The 18,027-nt window shown below is 34.9% G+C and overlaps 1 protein-coding gene across 1 annotated transcript in view; it reads right to left on the bottom strand.

Moving 5' to 3' along the window:
* Positions 1-1,691: 1,691 nt before the first annotated feature.
* ACSS3 (acyl-CoA synthetase short chain family member 3) overlaps positions 1,692-18,027 on the bottom strand; it is a 163,452-nt gene continuing 147,116 nt past the window's right edge. Inside the window, exons 14-16 of the mRNA XM_017543504.2 lie at positions 3,387-3,486; positions 3,123-3,298; positions 1,692-1,925 (exon numbers count right to left, since the gene is read on the bottom strand). Of these exons, the coding sequence (XP_017398993.1) occupies positions 1,857-1,925; positions 3,123-3,298; positions 3,387-3,486 (345 nt within the window). The 3' untranslated portion in view covers positions 1,692-1,856. The remainder of the gene's footprint in view (positions 1,926-3,122; positions 3,299-3,386; positions 3,487-18,027) is intronic.

Below are 18,027 nucleotides of genomic sequence, written 5' to 3'. Positions count from 1 at the left end.
TCCTATTAGCTTAACAAAAACTAACTTTTCAATTATTTAAAAAAATACTTAAGAGATTTTTAGAATTTAAATGCAAAGATACTTTTGGACATTGCAATATTATTAATGAGTTATTACTTTAAAATTAGAGATTTTACATTAAAATCAGGATTCTTTGTTCTCTCTTAAAAACCAGAGGCTCAGCCAGGCATGGTGGCTCATGCCTGTAATCCCAGCACTTTGGGAGGCTGAGGCAGGAGGATAAACTTAGGTTGAGAGCTCAAGACTAGCTTGAGAGCTCAAGACTAGCTTGACCAACATGGAGAAACCCTGTCTCTATTAAAAATACAAAATTAGCGGGGCTTGGTGGCTCATGCCTGTAATCCCAGCTACTCGGAATTACCTCTGCGATTCAAGTAGGGTTCAATCGCTTGAACCCCAGAGGCAGAGGTTGTGGTGAGCCAAGATTGCGCCATTGCACTCCAGCTTGGGCAACAAGAGCGGGGGGGGGGGAAAAAAAACAACCCAGAAGATCTTGCAGCAGGAGACTTACCTCTTTTGGGGGCCATATTCTCCTGAGGCTGCTGCTCCCTGAGGTGGAGCAGGAGATCTGCAGTCTTTACATTTTCTGTCCTTTGGTCCTTTGTCCCTCAAAACTAGTGGCTTAAGTTCACTTCAAAATCACCTAGACATTACACTTCCTGCCTGTAAACCCTCTTGGTCTTTAACCTAATGTAAAAACCTTGATGTTTCTTTCTTAAGAGTTTTCCTTGCCACTCCACCACATTTGTACATTGATTCCTTGTTTCCACAGGAATCTGGAATCATTTGGAAATGCACAGCCAACTAAGAGCCTGAGACATTAGGAGGTACTCCCTGGAGCCCTCAACTCCATGAAAAGATTGGACTAAATGGTATCTTGGCTGTCTGCCAGGCAAGTGGTTTGTTGTTGTTTTGAGATGGAGTCTCACTCTATACCCAGGCTGGAGTGCAATGGCAGATATCAGCTCACCACAACCTCCACCTCTGCAGTTCAAACAGTTCTCCTTGCCTCAGCCTCCCAAGTAGTTGGGATTACAGGAGCCTGCCACCTCGCCTGGCTAATTTTTGTATTTTCAGTAGCTACACGCTTTCGCCATGTTGGCCAGGCTGGTCTTGAACTCCTGACCTCAAGTCATCCACCCACCTCAGTCTCCCAAAGTACTGGGATTACAATCTGAGCCACCATGCCAGGTCAGATATGTGGTTTTCCTTGCCTAAGTAACAAATGACCTAAAGGTATAGCTATAACCCTGGTGTTCAGCTTTCCCTCAGAAAACGAATAGCTAGAAAAGTCCTCCTAAGTGGATAATAATTTCATCTGTCTAATGATTACCTAAACTTCTCATTTCATCTATTTAAAACAAGAATATTAGAAAATATTAGAAAATATCTAAAGAATATTAGAAAATATCTAAAATTTCTATAAGAAAAATTTTAGTTATTTTCTGACTTCAAGTTTTAGATTTTGGATCAAAACTACAGATTCTTAGTTTCAGGAAGTGGCTGTGTATCAGCATTGCTTTCAATTAAAGTGTTTTACTTGGAGGGTGCAATTTTAAAAATAATACAGTAGATATATTTTTTATAAAGCAGTAGATTACATATAATGAGCCATCTTATAGGCAACTAATAACAATGTTAACAGGGTCCAATCAAACAGAAGGCACAGGTCTTTCACAAGTTTTCATTAGATTTGTTTAGGCCAAGTTTTACAGTTCACATTTCAGTTTGCAAGTAATTTCTACTGAAATATTTATTTCTGAGAAACAACTCAAATATTTTAATTACAATTAAAAAATTAGCTGAAATTGACTCAAAATAGGAATAAAACAAACTCATGATATTTGCTTCAGTATTTCTTCTACATGGCCAAAAATGCTGGGGTCTTCAATTGTAGGGGTTATCTGGGAAAAAAATTAGGGTCAGGTGAATACTCTTCCTTAAATTTCTTCTACTCTTTCTATAATTAAACAATTATATGCAATGTTGTTTTCCCCATCTTGTAATATTCATATGGAAAAGTTTAAAAATAAAGAACTTTGAGCCTAATATATTAATACTTATCTATAGTTTTCCAGAGTAAAAAAAATAAACAGTTCAATTAGCAAAAAACTATTGGACCTAGATGTTATTTTCTCTAGAGTTAGAGTTATTCTTAAGAGTCTTGCATTTCTATAGAAAGATTTTTTCTTTTTTGGCATTTGTTCACATAACTACTCCTTACTATTGCATTGCCTTTTATTATCTTAATGATAAAAATAGGTATATCTTCACATACATAATGTTAAAATTAAAAGAAAACATATGCTTGAATCAGCCTAAGATTTCCTAAAATAATGTAAAAAATAATTACAAAATTAGCATTTATCAATTAGAACATTTTAAACATCTACTGCTGCCAGCCTCAATTATTTTCCTTTCTCATTCACTAATTGCCATTAATTACTATAATAAGGAAAATGGACCTTGTAATTCAATAGGATTGAATTTCCACAAATTTGTTTGAATTTAACTGACAATTACTAAGAGCAAAAATATTTTGACAGGCAGTAGTGGTTCAGGCCTGTAATCCCAGAACTTTCGGAGGTTGAGGCAGTCAAATCGCTTGAGCCCAGGAGTTCAAGACCACCCTGGGCAACACAGACAGAACACTACCTCTAAAAATACAAAATAAAAAAATTAGCCAGGCACAGTGGCATGTACCTGTAGCCCCAACTACTTGTGAGGCTCATGTGGGAGGATCCCTTTAGAACAGAACTTTGAGGCTGCAGTTCTGGTGATTACACCACTGCACTACAGCCTGGGTGATACAGCAAGACTCTGTCTCTAAATAAAAATAAATAAATAAAAATATTTTCAGACGTTGGTTCTTATCATCAAAGCATATGTTCTTAACTAATCTGAGTTTCTTTTCAAAACCCTCATCCCTACAGAAGGAATGGCTATATAATTTCTCCCTTAACATTAAAAAAAATGGTACTATTATGTGTTTTCTAGGTATGTAATTTATATTTGAGAACCATTTTTAAGAGCTTTGCTTATGCCAAAGAAATGAAGAAAAATATTTTACAAGCCAAGATTAAATATCTTTGATAAATTACCTTGTATGGCTTGCCATTGACCATGGCAGATAAAGCTGATCGAGGGATTTTTCCAGATCTGGTTTTGGGTAGCTGCTTGACAAACACTGCATTTCGAAAAGCAGCCACAGGGCCAATGCTCTGTCTAACGTGTTTCACAATTTCTTCCAAAACTTGCTCCTCTGTTGCTTTTATATCTAGAGAGAAAGTTCAGATGGTAAGCACTGAATTAACCTTAGTTAATTATTCAGGCCCAAGCATCCAAGAAGGACAAAGATCTCTCACCTTTTCTCAACACACAGAGTGCTAAAGGGACGTGACCTTTTAAAGGGTCTTCCTTGCCAACAACAGCACAGTCTGCCACGGTGCCATGGGAAAGGATTGACTGTAATAAGGAAAGGCATTCATTTAGAATATACATATTTACTACATATATACATTTACCATATAGCCTAAGATATACAAACATATAATTTCAGCTGGGAAAAAAAGGTACGTGTAAGAGAACCCAAAAATCCATGGCTGCCTATTTAAAATTCATAAGTAATTTATATCATTACTACTGAAGTGAATGGTTAGAATCCCCATGGTAGTCACTAAAGGTTGACAGTAATTAAGATAAATTGCTTAGCTTACCTAGAAAGTAAGGAAATGGTTTCTTTGTCTCGATTGTTTATTAATGAAGTCAGAGAAAATGTATAGTGGATACCATGTGTAAACAAACCCCTGCAAACAGGCAGCCTCATGGTGATTTGGCCTTAATGCTGGCTGCCATAAGCATACCTTCCAGAGGAATCCAAGGCTGCCCTATGGCTAACGAATAATTTTATTTCTGAGTCTGTTAGTGAACAATGAAATTTCTTTAGTGGCCATCCATCCAGAGATGATTTTTCAGGACTTGCAAGAGGCTGGATGTGGAAAGAGGCCCCGACATCAGATAATCTCCACTGTTGAAGAACTATACTTATATTGCTCGCCTTAAGTTCACAAGGCTGGCATCTGTCTGAAATCACAAAAGTTGAGTAACCACATTAAATACAGGTGCTTAGGGAGATATGTGTGTGTGTGTGTATGTGTGTGTTTGTGTATGTGTGAAGGGAGATATATGTGTGTGTATATATATACATGCATTTTAAAAAGTTTTACGATATATATCACATATGCATATATATGTGAATATACGGATGTAGATATGAATATATATGTATATATATACACACATTTTTAAAAGTCTTGTCACCATATATATATGCATATGGTGGTACATATATATATATATATATATATATACACACACACACACACACCATATACAATAGACTCAGAAATAAAATTATTAGCCACAGGGCAGCCTTGGATTCCTCTGGAAAGTATACTTATGGCAGCCAGCATTAAGATCATATATATATTCATATATAAATATGTATACATGGTGATGAGACTTTTTAAAATGCATGTTCCGAATGTTCTTTTCTAAAAGATTAATATCATTTCAGTGACTCCAAACTCTAATATCTAGGTAAAACAGTAAGCAAACTTGTAACCAACAGCACATCTGGCCGTCCTTATTCTTTCTTCTATTCATTCATTCATTCACTCCATAAATATTTGCTAAATGCCTCCTGTGTTGCAATCACTCACTGGTCTCAGGGGTGATCAAAAACAGTCAGCATATTGCTTCAAGATGCTTACAGTCTAGTAGTGGAGACAGATGTTAATAATTATGAATATCTAATAATTCTAAATGTCTAAATATAAAAGTGGTAAGAGCTCTGTGGAATAATTATATATATATATTGATTGCTATTGCTGTGTATTTCATATATATTTATACATGTGTCTTTAATATATATATATTTCATATATATGTATATATGTATATTCATATATATATCTTTCACATATATATGTGTGTGTGTGTGTGTGTGTGTATATATATGTATATGAAAGACACAGCAATAGCAATCAATTTAGCAGAAAGATACAGGCCTCAAAGAACTTTTTCCTTAGGAAACATCAATGAGCAGATCTGAAGGATGAGTAGATATTTATTAAGCAAGGAGAAGGGGATGAGGCAAAAGCCCTAGGGAAGGACTGCACAGGTACCATTAATACCTCAAAAGGACCAGTGTGGCTGGAAAACAGAGCACACAAAGAGTCAGAATGGAGGATACTGTGCTACAGAGGTGGATAAGTACTGTGCTAGGAACTTCCAACTCATTTTAACAGCTCTGAAAAGGCAATAAATCATTTTCAGTAGTGAGGAGGAGATGTAAGATCAGAGTAAATGTAATATTGGGGTTTTATGTTTATTTGTTTGTTTGTTTGAGATAGGATCTCACTCTGTCACCCAGACTAGAGTGCACTGCCATTGATTATAGCTCACTGCAGCCTCAACCTCCCAGGCTCAGGTGATCCTCCCGCCTCAGCCTCCTGAGTAGCTGGTTCTACAAGTGCACACCACCATGTCTGGCTAATTTTTTGTACTTTTTTGTAGAGATGGGGTTTTACCATGTTGCCTAGGCTGGTCTTAAACTCCTGGGCTCAAGCAATCTACCTGCTTCAACCTCTCAAAGTGCTGGGATTACAGGCATAAGCCACCACACCCAGCTGTGTTTTTCAAATTAGTTTTAGATTCATAGCAAAATCAAACAAGAAAGTAGGATTCTCATACACACTTTACTACTACATATACACAGCCTCCATTATCAAAATTTTGTACCAGCGCAATTTATTTGTTGCAACTGATGAACCAACATTAGCACACCATCATTACCCTAGTTCATAGTTTACATTACTACATTATGGTCCACTCTTGTACATGTATAGGTTTTGTCAAATGTATAAGACAGGTATCCACCATTATAGTATCATTCAGAATAGTTTTACTGACCTAAATAGTCCCCGTGCTCTGTTCATTCATCCCCTCCCTTTCCCCTAACCGTTGGCAACCACTGATCTTTATACGCTCTTCAAGGTCCTTTTCCAGCATGTCATATAAGTGGAATCGTTCAGTATGTAGCCTTTCCAGATTAGCTTCTTTTACTTCGAAGTGGATACTTATCTTAGTTTCATCATGTAAAATAAATAAAGAATTGTTGAGGGTAGGTGTCACAGTTTACATGGGAAAACCACCTGAAAAGATACTACAGTAGACAAAGGTCATGATAGTAATAATAAAGACAAGAATTTATCAGTAAAATGGACAAAATTTGATGATACGTTGAATACAGAGCATGAGTAAGAGAGTTAAGGATGATTCTGTGGTTTTTGACTTGAGCATCTGGTTGGATGTTGGCATCATTTTTAAGCCAGAAATTGCTAATGAGGACAAGCCTTGGGAGAAGGATTACATATTCAGTCTTGTAATTGTTGTTTTTTTGTGGTGCTGTTGAGACATCAGAGTAGAGGCAGTTGTATACCAGAATCTGCGGAGAGGCTTAATCTGCAGATGCATATTGAGATGCCATTAATGTACAGATACTAATAGAAGTCATAGACTTTGACAAACTTATTTCAGGAGAAAGTAAGAAGAAGAAAAGAGTGAAGGCCTTACAGAACTCCAACATGTAATGGGCACATGAAAAAGGAGAAGCTGGAAAAGTAAACAAACAAACACAGTCAGAGAGGTAGAAAAAAGACTCAGCATGATCTGGTAGCATATGCCATTTTTAAGTCCCAAACTTTCCATGAATAATTTTTTTTTCTAATTAGGTCAAACTGAAAATAAGCTTTCTCTTCTCTAAACTGGAAGACTTTATGAACTGCTAGGATGTTTGGTGCAAAGCCAGCATAGTATCTTACTGTGGACCCATTATTGCTTCTATATCATATTATAGTAAGCATCCCGTTTGAAGAGTTGGCTTGTAAAGGTTTTTGTCCACGTAGTTTTTGATTCATGCAGTGCTGAGTGCAGCACATGTTAAATAACTGATTTTTCTAAGATATGCTTTGTTAACTTTTACAGGATTTGCTTAGGCAAAAATGTTCACACCCTTTCCATTAGTTGAGCCTAACTAAAAGCTTCTGCTAAATACATACTGCACAAACTATGCAACACCATATTCTCCCACCGCTTGTATATAAACTCTTAAAATGCCCCCAACAGCTCATTTGTTAGCCATTTTTACTTTTAAGACCCATATAGAGAGATCAGAGAGACAAATTTTACTGCCGGATGTGTTTCAGTAGTTACTACAGTCAGTCATTAGTCATGAAAAATAATACTTTGTCTGTACCAGATAGGATATAGACTTGGAAGGTGAGATCACATGAATTCTGACGAGGCATTCCTTTAGTGAGTAAAGAACAACTGTTTTTACTGGCTAACCAGAGGCTTAATTGTCAAAAAAATTATTAGGGTTCATTGGTGCCATGACTCTCTGTACCTGAGTTCCTAAAATGCCAAGGTATCTGTTCAAATCACTGATAAAAATAAAAAATCCATCATCCATATATTTTGTCACCTAACCAATAAGACTGTAGTTTTAACTAACTTTAAAATCAAAACTTCTAGTTTGCCACTCTTGCACTTTGTTAAGTTTTACTAAGTTTCTGTCCTTAGTCTTAGCACTTTTAGAAGTGAATGAGAAAATGTTGACTCTTTTTCTGTAAAAGCAGGGAGTATTTTAAAAATAAGAAATATATAACAACATTTTTGTAATATAATATTAGAGTTTCCTATTTTTGTCTACTGCAGATAAATTCTTTAAAATTGTGAGAAAAAAATCATTTTCAAGAATTCTGTGTCATATCTAAATGAACTTCACTATTATAGTGGATAAAATATTATTCATCTATCGGTTTTTAAAATGCCATAAAGGAAGAGTGGCAGCTTTTCATGTTGGCCCCACAAATAATATTTGCATGCCAAGTGATGATTTCAACAAATGAATCATTAAAAGAGAAAGCATCAAAATATGTCTTGGCAACATTCCAGGGACAGAAGCCAACCAAATGTCCTATGGGGGAAAAAATATCAAAATCCAGATTCATGCATTTCCTCCAAATAAAATCTATGCAGCATCTGTGATTAACTCGTATTTAAGTACCTAAAAAAGTGATGCAGCTTAAAAGGCAATAGTCTCACCACAAAAGAGTATATAAATGTTATGGGATAGAACTAGTAACTTCCTGTCATCTGTTATTTCTAAGATATTGCCAATTTTGCATAGATTTTAATGAATTTAAAATATTTCAATGCTTCACTGAGCTGACCTACACAGGTTTGTCAATTACATTTTTAAGAATCTTAATTTTAAAAATTAGTTCAAATCAAACACCTTCATAAGATGGGAGGAGCCAGTTTGTAATGGGATATTATCTATGCAATGGGAAGAAGAGAGATTTTAAAAAATTTCCTGACATTAGAGTAATCTAGGAAACTTGTCAGAGAGATTCCAGATACTCATCAATATTCCTATGAGTACTCAGGAAATATTCAGCAATGTTGCAACTACTTAAATCCAATAGTCATTTAATGCAGTGTGGAGCTGAAATGGCAAGGCATCTTAGTTGGATAGTTACTGTATGGAAATATATTCAATGTTAAATAATCATTCCTAAAATAGCAAACAATATAGCTAACTTGGAAAACAAACAGTGACACTTTGGTCATAGCAACCTTCAAAAATATTTCAGGAAACCCCATGTTCTTTTGAACAGCAAATGGTATTTGAGCAGTGTCCCAGGTAGGCTTTAAAATTTGTCTCTGTCTCGATTTCCAAGTTACCATGAATACTAGTGGGATTATTTAACAAACTGAAACTTAAGCTACAAGTGAAAGAGTGAAATTAGAGAGCCCAATTTGTTTCCTGTACATTTCCTTGCGTGAAAATACCTGTAGATTTCTTTGCATGAAAAGCCACAGCAGTCAAAGAGAACTGAGCAAAAACAACCATATTAGCTCCTGCAAATTTTAGCTTATAAATCCAGAACTAGCAGATTTTCGAAACAATTCTTCTATGAACTCCTTAACTTCCACCAAAGTTTCCTAAATGTTTAGCTGGATGCTTGGCTTTCAAAAATTAATCAACTCAAAATAAACTTGATTATTACTTAATAGTTGAAGAAGATCCTCATTTTTACTGGATCTGCAAGCATACTGTCTTCTTAAATTGATAAAAAGCTATTCTAGGGCTCCATTTTCTTATGATGAGAGTTGAAAAGAACATAGGGTTTCCTGAAATATTTTTGATGTAATAATTTTAATAGAATATGTGCTTGATTTAGGTAATATGCTTACATTTTTTGGTTTTGTTATACTGGAAATTCTTTTTCTAAAAAAGTTTATTGGTACAAATATTTGTACATATTTATAAGGTACATGTAATATTTTATTACATGCATAGTGTGTATAACGATCAATTCAGGATGTTTAAGGTATCCATCACTTAGAGGAATTATCATTTCTACATGTTGAAAACATTTCAAGTCCTAATTTCTAGCTATTTTGAGCTACACATTTTTATTAACTACAGTCACTCTAATTTGCTACTGAATATAAGAACTTATTCCTTCTTTCTAACTGTATATTTGTACCCATTAACCAATCTTTTTTCGTGTCCCTCCACTACGTGACATGCGCACACCCTTCTCAGCTTCTGGCATTATTCTACTCTCTGTTTCCGTAACATCAACTATTCCATCTCACATATGTAAGTGAGGATAGATAATATTGTCATTCTGTGCCTGGCTTCTTACACTTCACATAATGAAATCTAGTTCTATCCAAATAGTTGCAAATGGCAGGATTTCATTATTTTTTGGCCAAGTATTATTCTATTGTGAACATTAACCATATTTTCTTTCTTCATTCATCTGTTGATGGACATTTAGGTTGATTCCATTTTTTTGCTATTTGAACAGTGCTGCAATAAACATGGGGGTAAAGGTAGCCCTTTGATATACTAATTTCTTTTTCTTTGTATAAATACCCAGTAGTGGGATTATAAAACCTTACGGTAGTTCTACTTTTAGTTTTTTGAAAAAGTCCATACTATTTTCCATAATGGCTGTGCTAATTTACATTCCTACCAACAGTATGTAAGTTTCCTTTTCTCTACATCCTTCCAAGCATGAATGACTTTTTAACAATAACTTATATACTTTTTTGTCTTTCTAATAATCACTCATAATGTTTACTTAGAGAAACTGGAAAAGCGTAGATATTTTCACTGCACATAAAAACAATATTCAGTCTATTTTTTTCTATAATAAAACTTACAATGGATTAAGGCCCTCAATTCCTATTACAAATAGTTAAAATGGAATATGATATTCACCACTGGGAACCTTGATAAGTGGTGAGATACTAAGGTCTGCACATTTTAATAAGAGCTGGGTATATCATCAAACATTTCAGAAGGAAACAATCAATTTGCTAAGCAATTTTGCTAGGAGCTTGTAAAATGTCAATATAGAGTGTCAGTTCACAATTCTCTAAGAGATTTCACAGTCAGAGAAGACAAATCTGATTTAAATTGAGATACAATTTTCTTATTAAATCTAAATATTTAATAAAAACTTAGTCCTTTAATGCACATAAAGAGACAAGTTGACTTAGAGTTAAGGTCTGAGTGGTGCCCTGTTATGCACCCTAAATACTCCAAGACCCAGTGATAAAGTTTCTGTTAGATGCCAATAATTCCGGCATGTTTTTCTCTTTTTCCATTTTAACTGCCTATCTTCCGCCTGTCTTACTCTGCTGTTACATACAATGAGAAGGATTTCAGCAGAAGCATTAAAGCACAACATGCATTTGAATAGGGTGACACTCCTCTTTTCATTCTAAAAATAAAAAATAAAGTTTTGACGAATAATAAGAGCTATGTATACATAATCTTCATATTTTGGTGGGCTTAGTCTGCCAGAAATGCAGGTAAATATTGGAAGTAATCTCTTAGAAGGAAGAATTAAAAGTTCATGCAACTAGAACCATCTTTTGCCAACACACCAAAGGACATGAAGCAAAAATTTCAATTTCAGGTTATCACAAAATTCAGAGTTGTTTGAAAACAAGGTAACCTTATCATAGCACACAAAGGTCACATGTTCTAAAATATTTGATAAAATTCATTTTACTCAAAAAAATCACGTTTAAAAAACGCATGCCAACATAACAAGAAGTATTAAGCTGTTATGTTTGAAGATAGGTACAAACTTTTTTTAATTTCTAATTTTTATAACTTTTATTTTGGGTTCAGGGGCACATAAGCAGGATTGCTATATAAATAAACTCATGTCACAGGGGTCTGTTGTCCAGATTATTTCATCACCCAGGTACTAAGCCTAGTACCCAATAGTTATTTTTTATGATTCTCCTTTAATTAGAGAAAGAGGAAATAAACCTTTGACTCTGCATTCTCTGATCACAATGAATTGTTAATCATGTTACCTTAACTATTTTCTTTTATTTAAACTGTAGTTTGTTTACTCCATTCAGCTGCTTAAAAACTATTCTGGGATCTGCTTCTAGAAAAAAAAAATGAAGTAACATCTCTCCCACAATTAGAATGAAGAACTCTGGGCTAAAATATATATTAGAAGACTCGATCAGAACTATCAGAACTTGAAATACAACTTGGTGATGAGTTCACTGTGATTTGTTTGGGAGTTATTTTTGTTGTTGTTGTTCATTTATTCTACTTTCTGTATAATCTGGCCCGAGGGCTAACACAGCTCAAAATGTGTAACTGACAATGAGTACAGACAGAAAAAGCCCTAAGAGCCTGCTGTGCCTGGTCAGAGGCCCAGGAAAAGGAGTAGGGGAGCCATGAAACAGGTTTTGTCCTCCCTACTTGAGATGAGTGCCAACCTTTGTTGGCAGGGCCCACCCCCTCTCTACTGAGCTGTAGGAAATTTGTTAACTCTCCACACCTTATACCAAGTAAATGTCAGCAATGAAGGTGTTCCCCTTCCCTTTTCCACACAAGCTGTATAACACATCCTGCAGGATGGAGCCCTGGGTACTCTCCTACCCTATACAAGAGAACACAGAAAGGACCATTGCCACTTGCTCTCTGCATCAGCAGCTATGTTGTTTCTGAGAGTGGCTCTCGTTGACTTACCCTGCCATGTGCTAGGTAACTTCCAGCAAAGAGACAAAACCTCTTACTCTCCCCAGAGACACCGTTCCTGTAGACTTTGCCGGAATAATCCTAGTAACTGTGGGGAGACAAAGCCCTGACTCCCTACCCATAACAGCAGCAAAGGAGAGTTTTATGAACCAAAAAGGGAAGAGAGATCTCTGGTTTTAGTACTACATGTAAGAAGCTTAGAATTCACCACTGCATTCTAACAAGTAGAAAGTTAAACAAACTGGGTGGGGGGGCGTGGCGGGGAACAGTTCTTCTTATATTTGTCAGAGAGTAAGTTAACAGGGAAAACCACTGACCCCAAAACTGGAGAGACAGACAAGTAAATACAGGAAAACACAATTTATTGGAGCAGAAACATCTACAGGAACAAGTGCCAAGGTTGGAAAACCTGAGCTGTATGACGAAACACTGTTCCTCTTTATAGGTTCTACCCTTTAAAGAAATGATTCTACAACAGAACCTAACTGCTACAGTTTTCTCAGAGTCTAACTGATGTAGGAGAAATGAAATATCCAATTCTAGCCCCCTTTATTCATCCTATTTTAACCAAGAGGGAAAAATATCTACAAAAAATTGATGAAGTTCACAGTCTAGGGATACATGTTCATGAAAAAACTGAGATTTAATCATAGAACTACAGAATACTTTTCCTCTCCCCACATCTTACCACTACACCAATAAAAGTCTATATGCTGAAGTTCTTTTTACATGGTACATTATCTCAGTATTCAACAAACTATTACAAGGCTCACTAAAAGGAAAAAAAAAATTCAAAACAACAAACCACACACACACACACACACAGAGTTTGAAAAGACCAAATAAACATTAGAAACAGTTTCATACGGCAGGAATATTGAAATTATCTGAACATGATCTTTTTTAAAACTATAATATGTTAAGGGCTTTAATGGAAAAAAGTAGACAACTTGCAATAATAGATGATTAATGTAAGCTAAGCAGAGAGACTGAAATTCTAAGAAAGTATTTGTAAAATGCTAGAAATAAATATTACTGTATCAAAAATAAAGAATGTTTTTGATGGGCTTATTGGTAAACTAGGCATGGCTGAAGGAAGAAACTTGGAGCTTGAGGCTGTATCAGTAGAAACCTCCAAAACCAAGAATCAAAGAGAAAAAAGATGGAAAAAAAAATCGCCAAACAGAACAAAATACCTAAGAACACCAGAGCAAGTACAAAAGCTGTAACAAACACATAATAGCAGTAACGAGAAGAAACAGAAGCAACATATGAAGAAATAAGGACTGAGAATGTCTGGCAAATTAATGCTGAAACAAAATCATAAATCTAAGAATTGAAGAAAACATCAAGAAAGACAAATATAAAAAAAAATCCTACCTGTAGGCATATCATATTCAAATTTCAAACATTCTAAGATAAAGAAAAAAATTCTACAGAAAACCAGAGTGGAGGCAGAAACACCCTACCTATAGAGAAGAAAAGATAAGAATCACATGTGACTTCTCTTTAGGAACCACATAAACAAGAAGAGAGTGGAGTGAAATACTTAAAGCATCAAAAGGGGAAAGAAAAACACTATTAATTCTAGAATTACAGAATTCTAGATTGCTATATTGCAGAAAATTATCCTTCAAAAATTAAGGAGAAATAAAGACTTTTCATACAAACAAACATTGAGGGAATGTGTTGCAAGTATACCTGCTTTGCAAGAAATGTCAAGTTATTCAGACACAAGGAAAACATAAGTCAGAAACTTGTATAAAAATATAGGAAGTGCATCAGAAATGAATAAACAAAAGTAAAATAAAAAACTTTATTTTTCTTGTTCTCAATTTACCTCACAGATAAGTTTGTTAAAAATAATAATAGCAACAATGTGTGTATATGCACATACATATATGTTTATGTATAAGCAAGTGAATGACAGCAGTGAGGCAAGGGCCAGACTGTAAGAATTAGAAATATTTTGTTATTTTAAGATATTTGCTCTGCCTATGAAGTAATATAGTATTATCTGAGTCTGGATTTGGTTAGTTGTAAACATATATTGCATACACTAGGGCAAACACTAAAACAAGTTTACAAAAACATATTTATTAAGAAAGGAGAGCAAATGATATAAAATGTTCAATTGTAAGCACCAAATGCAGAAAAAGGAGGACAGAAATAGAAACAAAGAGTAAGGGCAACAAACAGAAAACAATAACAAATATGGTAAATATTAATTCAGTTATATTAATGATCACTTGATATCAATAATCTAAATATACCAATTAAAAGGCAGATTATCAGAGAATGGATCAAAAAGCAAGCCTCAATTGTATGTTGTCTGAAAGAAACTCATTTTAAATATAAAAATACACATAGATTAAAAGTAAAGGGAAAGTTATGCCATGCTCATTTTATGAGCAGGAGTAGCTATGTTAATTTCAAGCACAGCAAATTTCAGAGCAAGAAAATTTGTCAATGATAAAGAGGAGCATCACATAATAATAAAGAGGACAATAACCCAAAAAGGCATGATAATCCTTAGAGCATCGAAGTATATCAGGCAAAAACTGATAGAATTGGAAGGAGAAATAGATGAATCAAATATTATACTTCAAGACTCTGATGCCCCTCTGTGCAAAATTGACAGATGTACTGGGTACACAGTTAAGACATAGTTGAGTTCAACAGTATCATCAATCAACTGAACACAACTGACTTCAATAGACCACTTCATTCAACAACTAAGAAGAATAACAAAAAAAGTCCACACTCAAATAACACTTCATAGACAGACCAAGTACCTTATAACAAAACATTCCTAATTCCTGCCTTCTAGCCCTTGCATCACTGCTGTCATTTATTTTGTGTCCTCTCACAACTAAATTTTCAACATCATACTGGCTACTGCAACAAGACAAGAAAGACAATATCATACTAGCTCGTGCAATATGACAAGAAAGTAATATAAAAGGTATACAGATTGAGAAAGAAGATATTAAACTGTATTTGTTCACAAACAACATGATCGTATGTGCAGAATATCCAAATAGACAAAAGTTTTGAAACTAAATTGACAGTGAAACCACAATCCATAGAAAGTGGGTAAGGCTATGTAGTCTGATCCTAACTCTGCTGACTACTTCCTAAAATAAATAGCCACAAGAACAAAAATCCTGAGGGTTTAAATAGGGTCCAGACTCCCATGTCGTAGGATGAATCTGGAAACCATTATTCTCAGCAAACTGACACAAGAACAGAAAATCAAACACCGCATGTTCTCACTCATAGGCGGGTGTTGAAAAATGAGAACACAGGGACACAGGGAGGGGAGCATCACACACTGGGGCCTGTTGGGGGGTGCCAAGGGAGGGACAGCGGGGGTGTGGGGAGGTCAGGGAGGGATAACATGGGGGAAAATGCCAGATGTAGGTGCCGGGGGGATGGAGGCAGCAAACCACATTGCTATGTGTGTACCTAGGCAACAATTCTGCATGATCTGCACATGTACCCCAGAACCTAAAGTACAATTAAAAAAATAATACTTGGGATAAGATCTAAAATAAACATAACAGTTATCAGGAAAATCTAAACATCTTTTTAAGAAAATGACAATCCCTAATACCAAACCCATGATTATCCAAATATTAGAATCATCAAAAATTTTAACTTAGCTATTTCAACCATGGAGAAATAAAACTCTAGATTTCTCAGTGCTCCTATAAAAACCCCTAGCTTAATGAGTCTCTTCAAACATCAGAAAAATTAGATCTATAGTCATTTGCCTAATGAATTGCTCAGATCTTAAATGATAATAAAACTTTAATTTACCTGTCAAGGCCAAATGTGTATAGTCCAGACTAAAATAAACTCCCAAGATGCTGGGGAGACTGGCTCACTATCTTCTTAGGTATTTACCTGCTAGAAAAGATTAATTCCCAGGAGTTGGAAACATTTCCAGATTGTAAAAATGGAGACACACAGAGCTATCTAGCTCCTGGGGCTATTTTACTTACATAGTAAATAATTAGAGTTTTGATAAAAGACATTATGTCTTTAAGAAGATCCTTTGAGAAGGATGGCTGCCTCCCTCCCTTTTATAAGTACAGAATAATCATTTTTTTAACCTTCATTTATGGAGAATCTGGCTACTCATATAGGAAAAGTTGTCATTGGGTCATAATAAGACCTAGGGTAAGGGGGAAATGACACTCTTATCGAAAAAGTCTGTCTTTGACCCAGAACACCTCATTTTCACATTCAGGATAAAATTAACAAAGATGAATATTAAAAACCAAATAATAACCATGGCCCAAGAAGAATGGGGAAAAACTCTTGGCATGAATGGAATCATAGACGTTCTCAGCACATCAATACAAGCTACAAAAAAAGAACCAAAAGAACTTAAAAGAGAAAAGAGGGGAGAATTAAATGAGAGAATGAAAAAGAGAATAATCGATAATAATAAACTGGCAGACAGATATATAACTATATCAATAATTAAATGCAAATCATCTGAAAACACTAGTTAAATGATGGAGATTATCAGACTGGATAAAAATAAAAACAAATATATGCTGTCCATATTATCTAAGTCGATGCTGTCTACAAGAAACCCAATGAAACATAATACAGACAGATTAAAAATGAAAAAGTGGAAACAGATCAATGATTCAAATATGATTCAAAAAGTAGAAGGCCTATATGATTATCACAAACAGTAGATTTCAGAATAAGGAAAATTACTATTGATTAAACCGATCAATGTATAAAAACAATAATTCATTTCAATCATGTAAAGTTTGTCCCAGGAATGCAAGACTAGTTCAATAGCTGAAAATTATTTAATGTAATTCATATAAGAGGGTTAAAAAATGTTTTTATCAACAAAGGCAGAAAAACATTTGATAAAATTCAAATTTCATTCAGAATTAAAAATAACACTTCAGCAAATTAGAAAGAGAAAACAATTTATTCAGTTGGATAAAGTGCATATTTACAGAAATACCCACAATTAGCACCATTCTTGCATTTACCCTAAGATCAGGAACAAGACAAGGGATTCTACTATTACCAGTCTTTTTTTTTTTTTTTAAACATATTAAAACCTTTTATGTCTTATCACTGCAATAGGATAGGTCATGAGACCAGAACATTGGTTATCTCTTTAGTTACACAAAAAGACATTGATAAATTTTAATCTCTACTATCGATTAGAAAACACCAGTGAAATAAAGACATGATTTTCCTAACATACATATAGTCTTCTAAACCAATAACCAACATTATTTTCAGTGGTAAAATACTAAAACTAACAACAACAACACAAGGATGTTTGTAACCCCTACGAAACTAGATGTTAGCCAGTATTATTCTGGAAATTCCAGCCTTGTGCTTCTCAAAGTTATCTGATGGAAAACTTCTTTTTTAACTAAAAAGAAAATCCCTGGTTTTACTGAGTGGAACAAGCTTTGGATATTTTTTAACCAACTTGATAAAACTGAAAATAAAGGAGCTTTTCTAATTATTAGAAGTAGGTTGTTATTTGTGGATGGGAGCAATTTGCCTGTGCAAACTAAGATAATCAACTGAAAAATGATGAGAACAAATGGAGTTTAGCAAAAGAGTTGGGCTGGGCACGGTGGCTCATGTTTGTAATCCCAGCACTTTGGGAGACTGAGGCAGGTCGATTGCCTGAGGTCAGGAGTTCGAGACCAGTCTGGCTATCATGGTGAAACTCCATCTTTACTAAAAATTAGCCGGGCATGGTGTCAGGTACCTGTAATCCCACCTACTCGGGAGGCTGAGGCATGAAAACTGCTTGAACTTGAGAGGCGGAGGTTGCAGTGAGCAAAAAA

The sequence above is a fragment of the Cebus imitator genome, unplaced genomic scaffold (assembly GCF_001604975.1).
Source record: "Cebus imitator isolate Cc_AM_T3 unplaced genomic scaffold, Cebus_imitator-1.0 Scaffold156, whole genome shotgun sequence".
NCBI classification, from domain to species: Eukaryota; Metazoa; Chordata; class Mammalia; order Primates; family Cebidae; genus Cebus; species Cebus imitator.
This window is presented reverse-complemented; position numbering and strand designations above follow the sequence as displayed.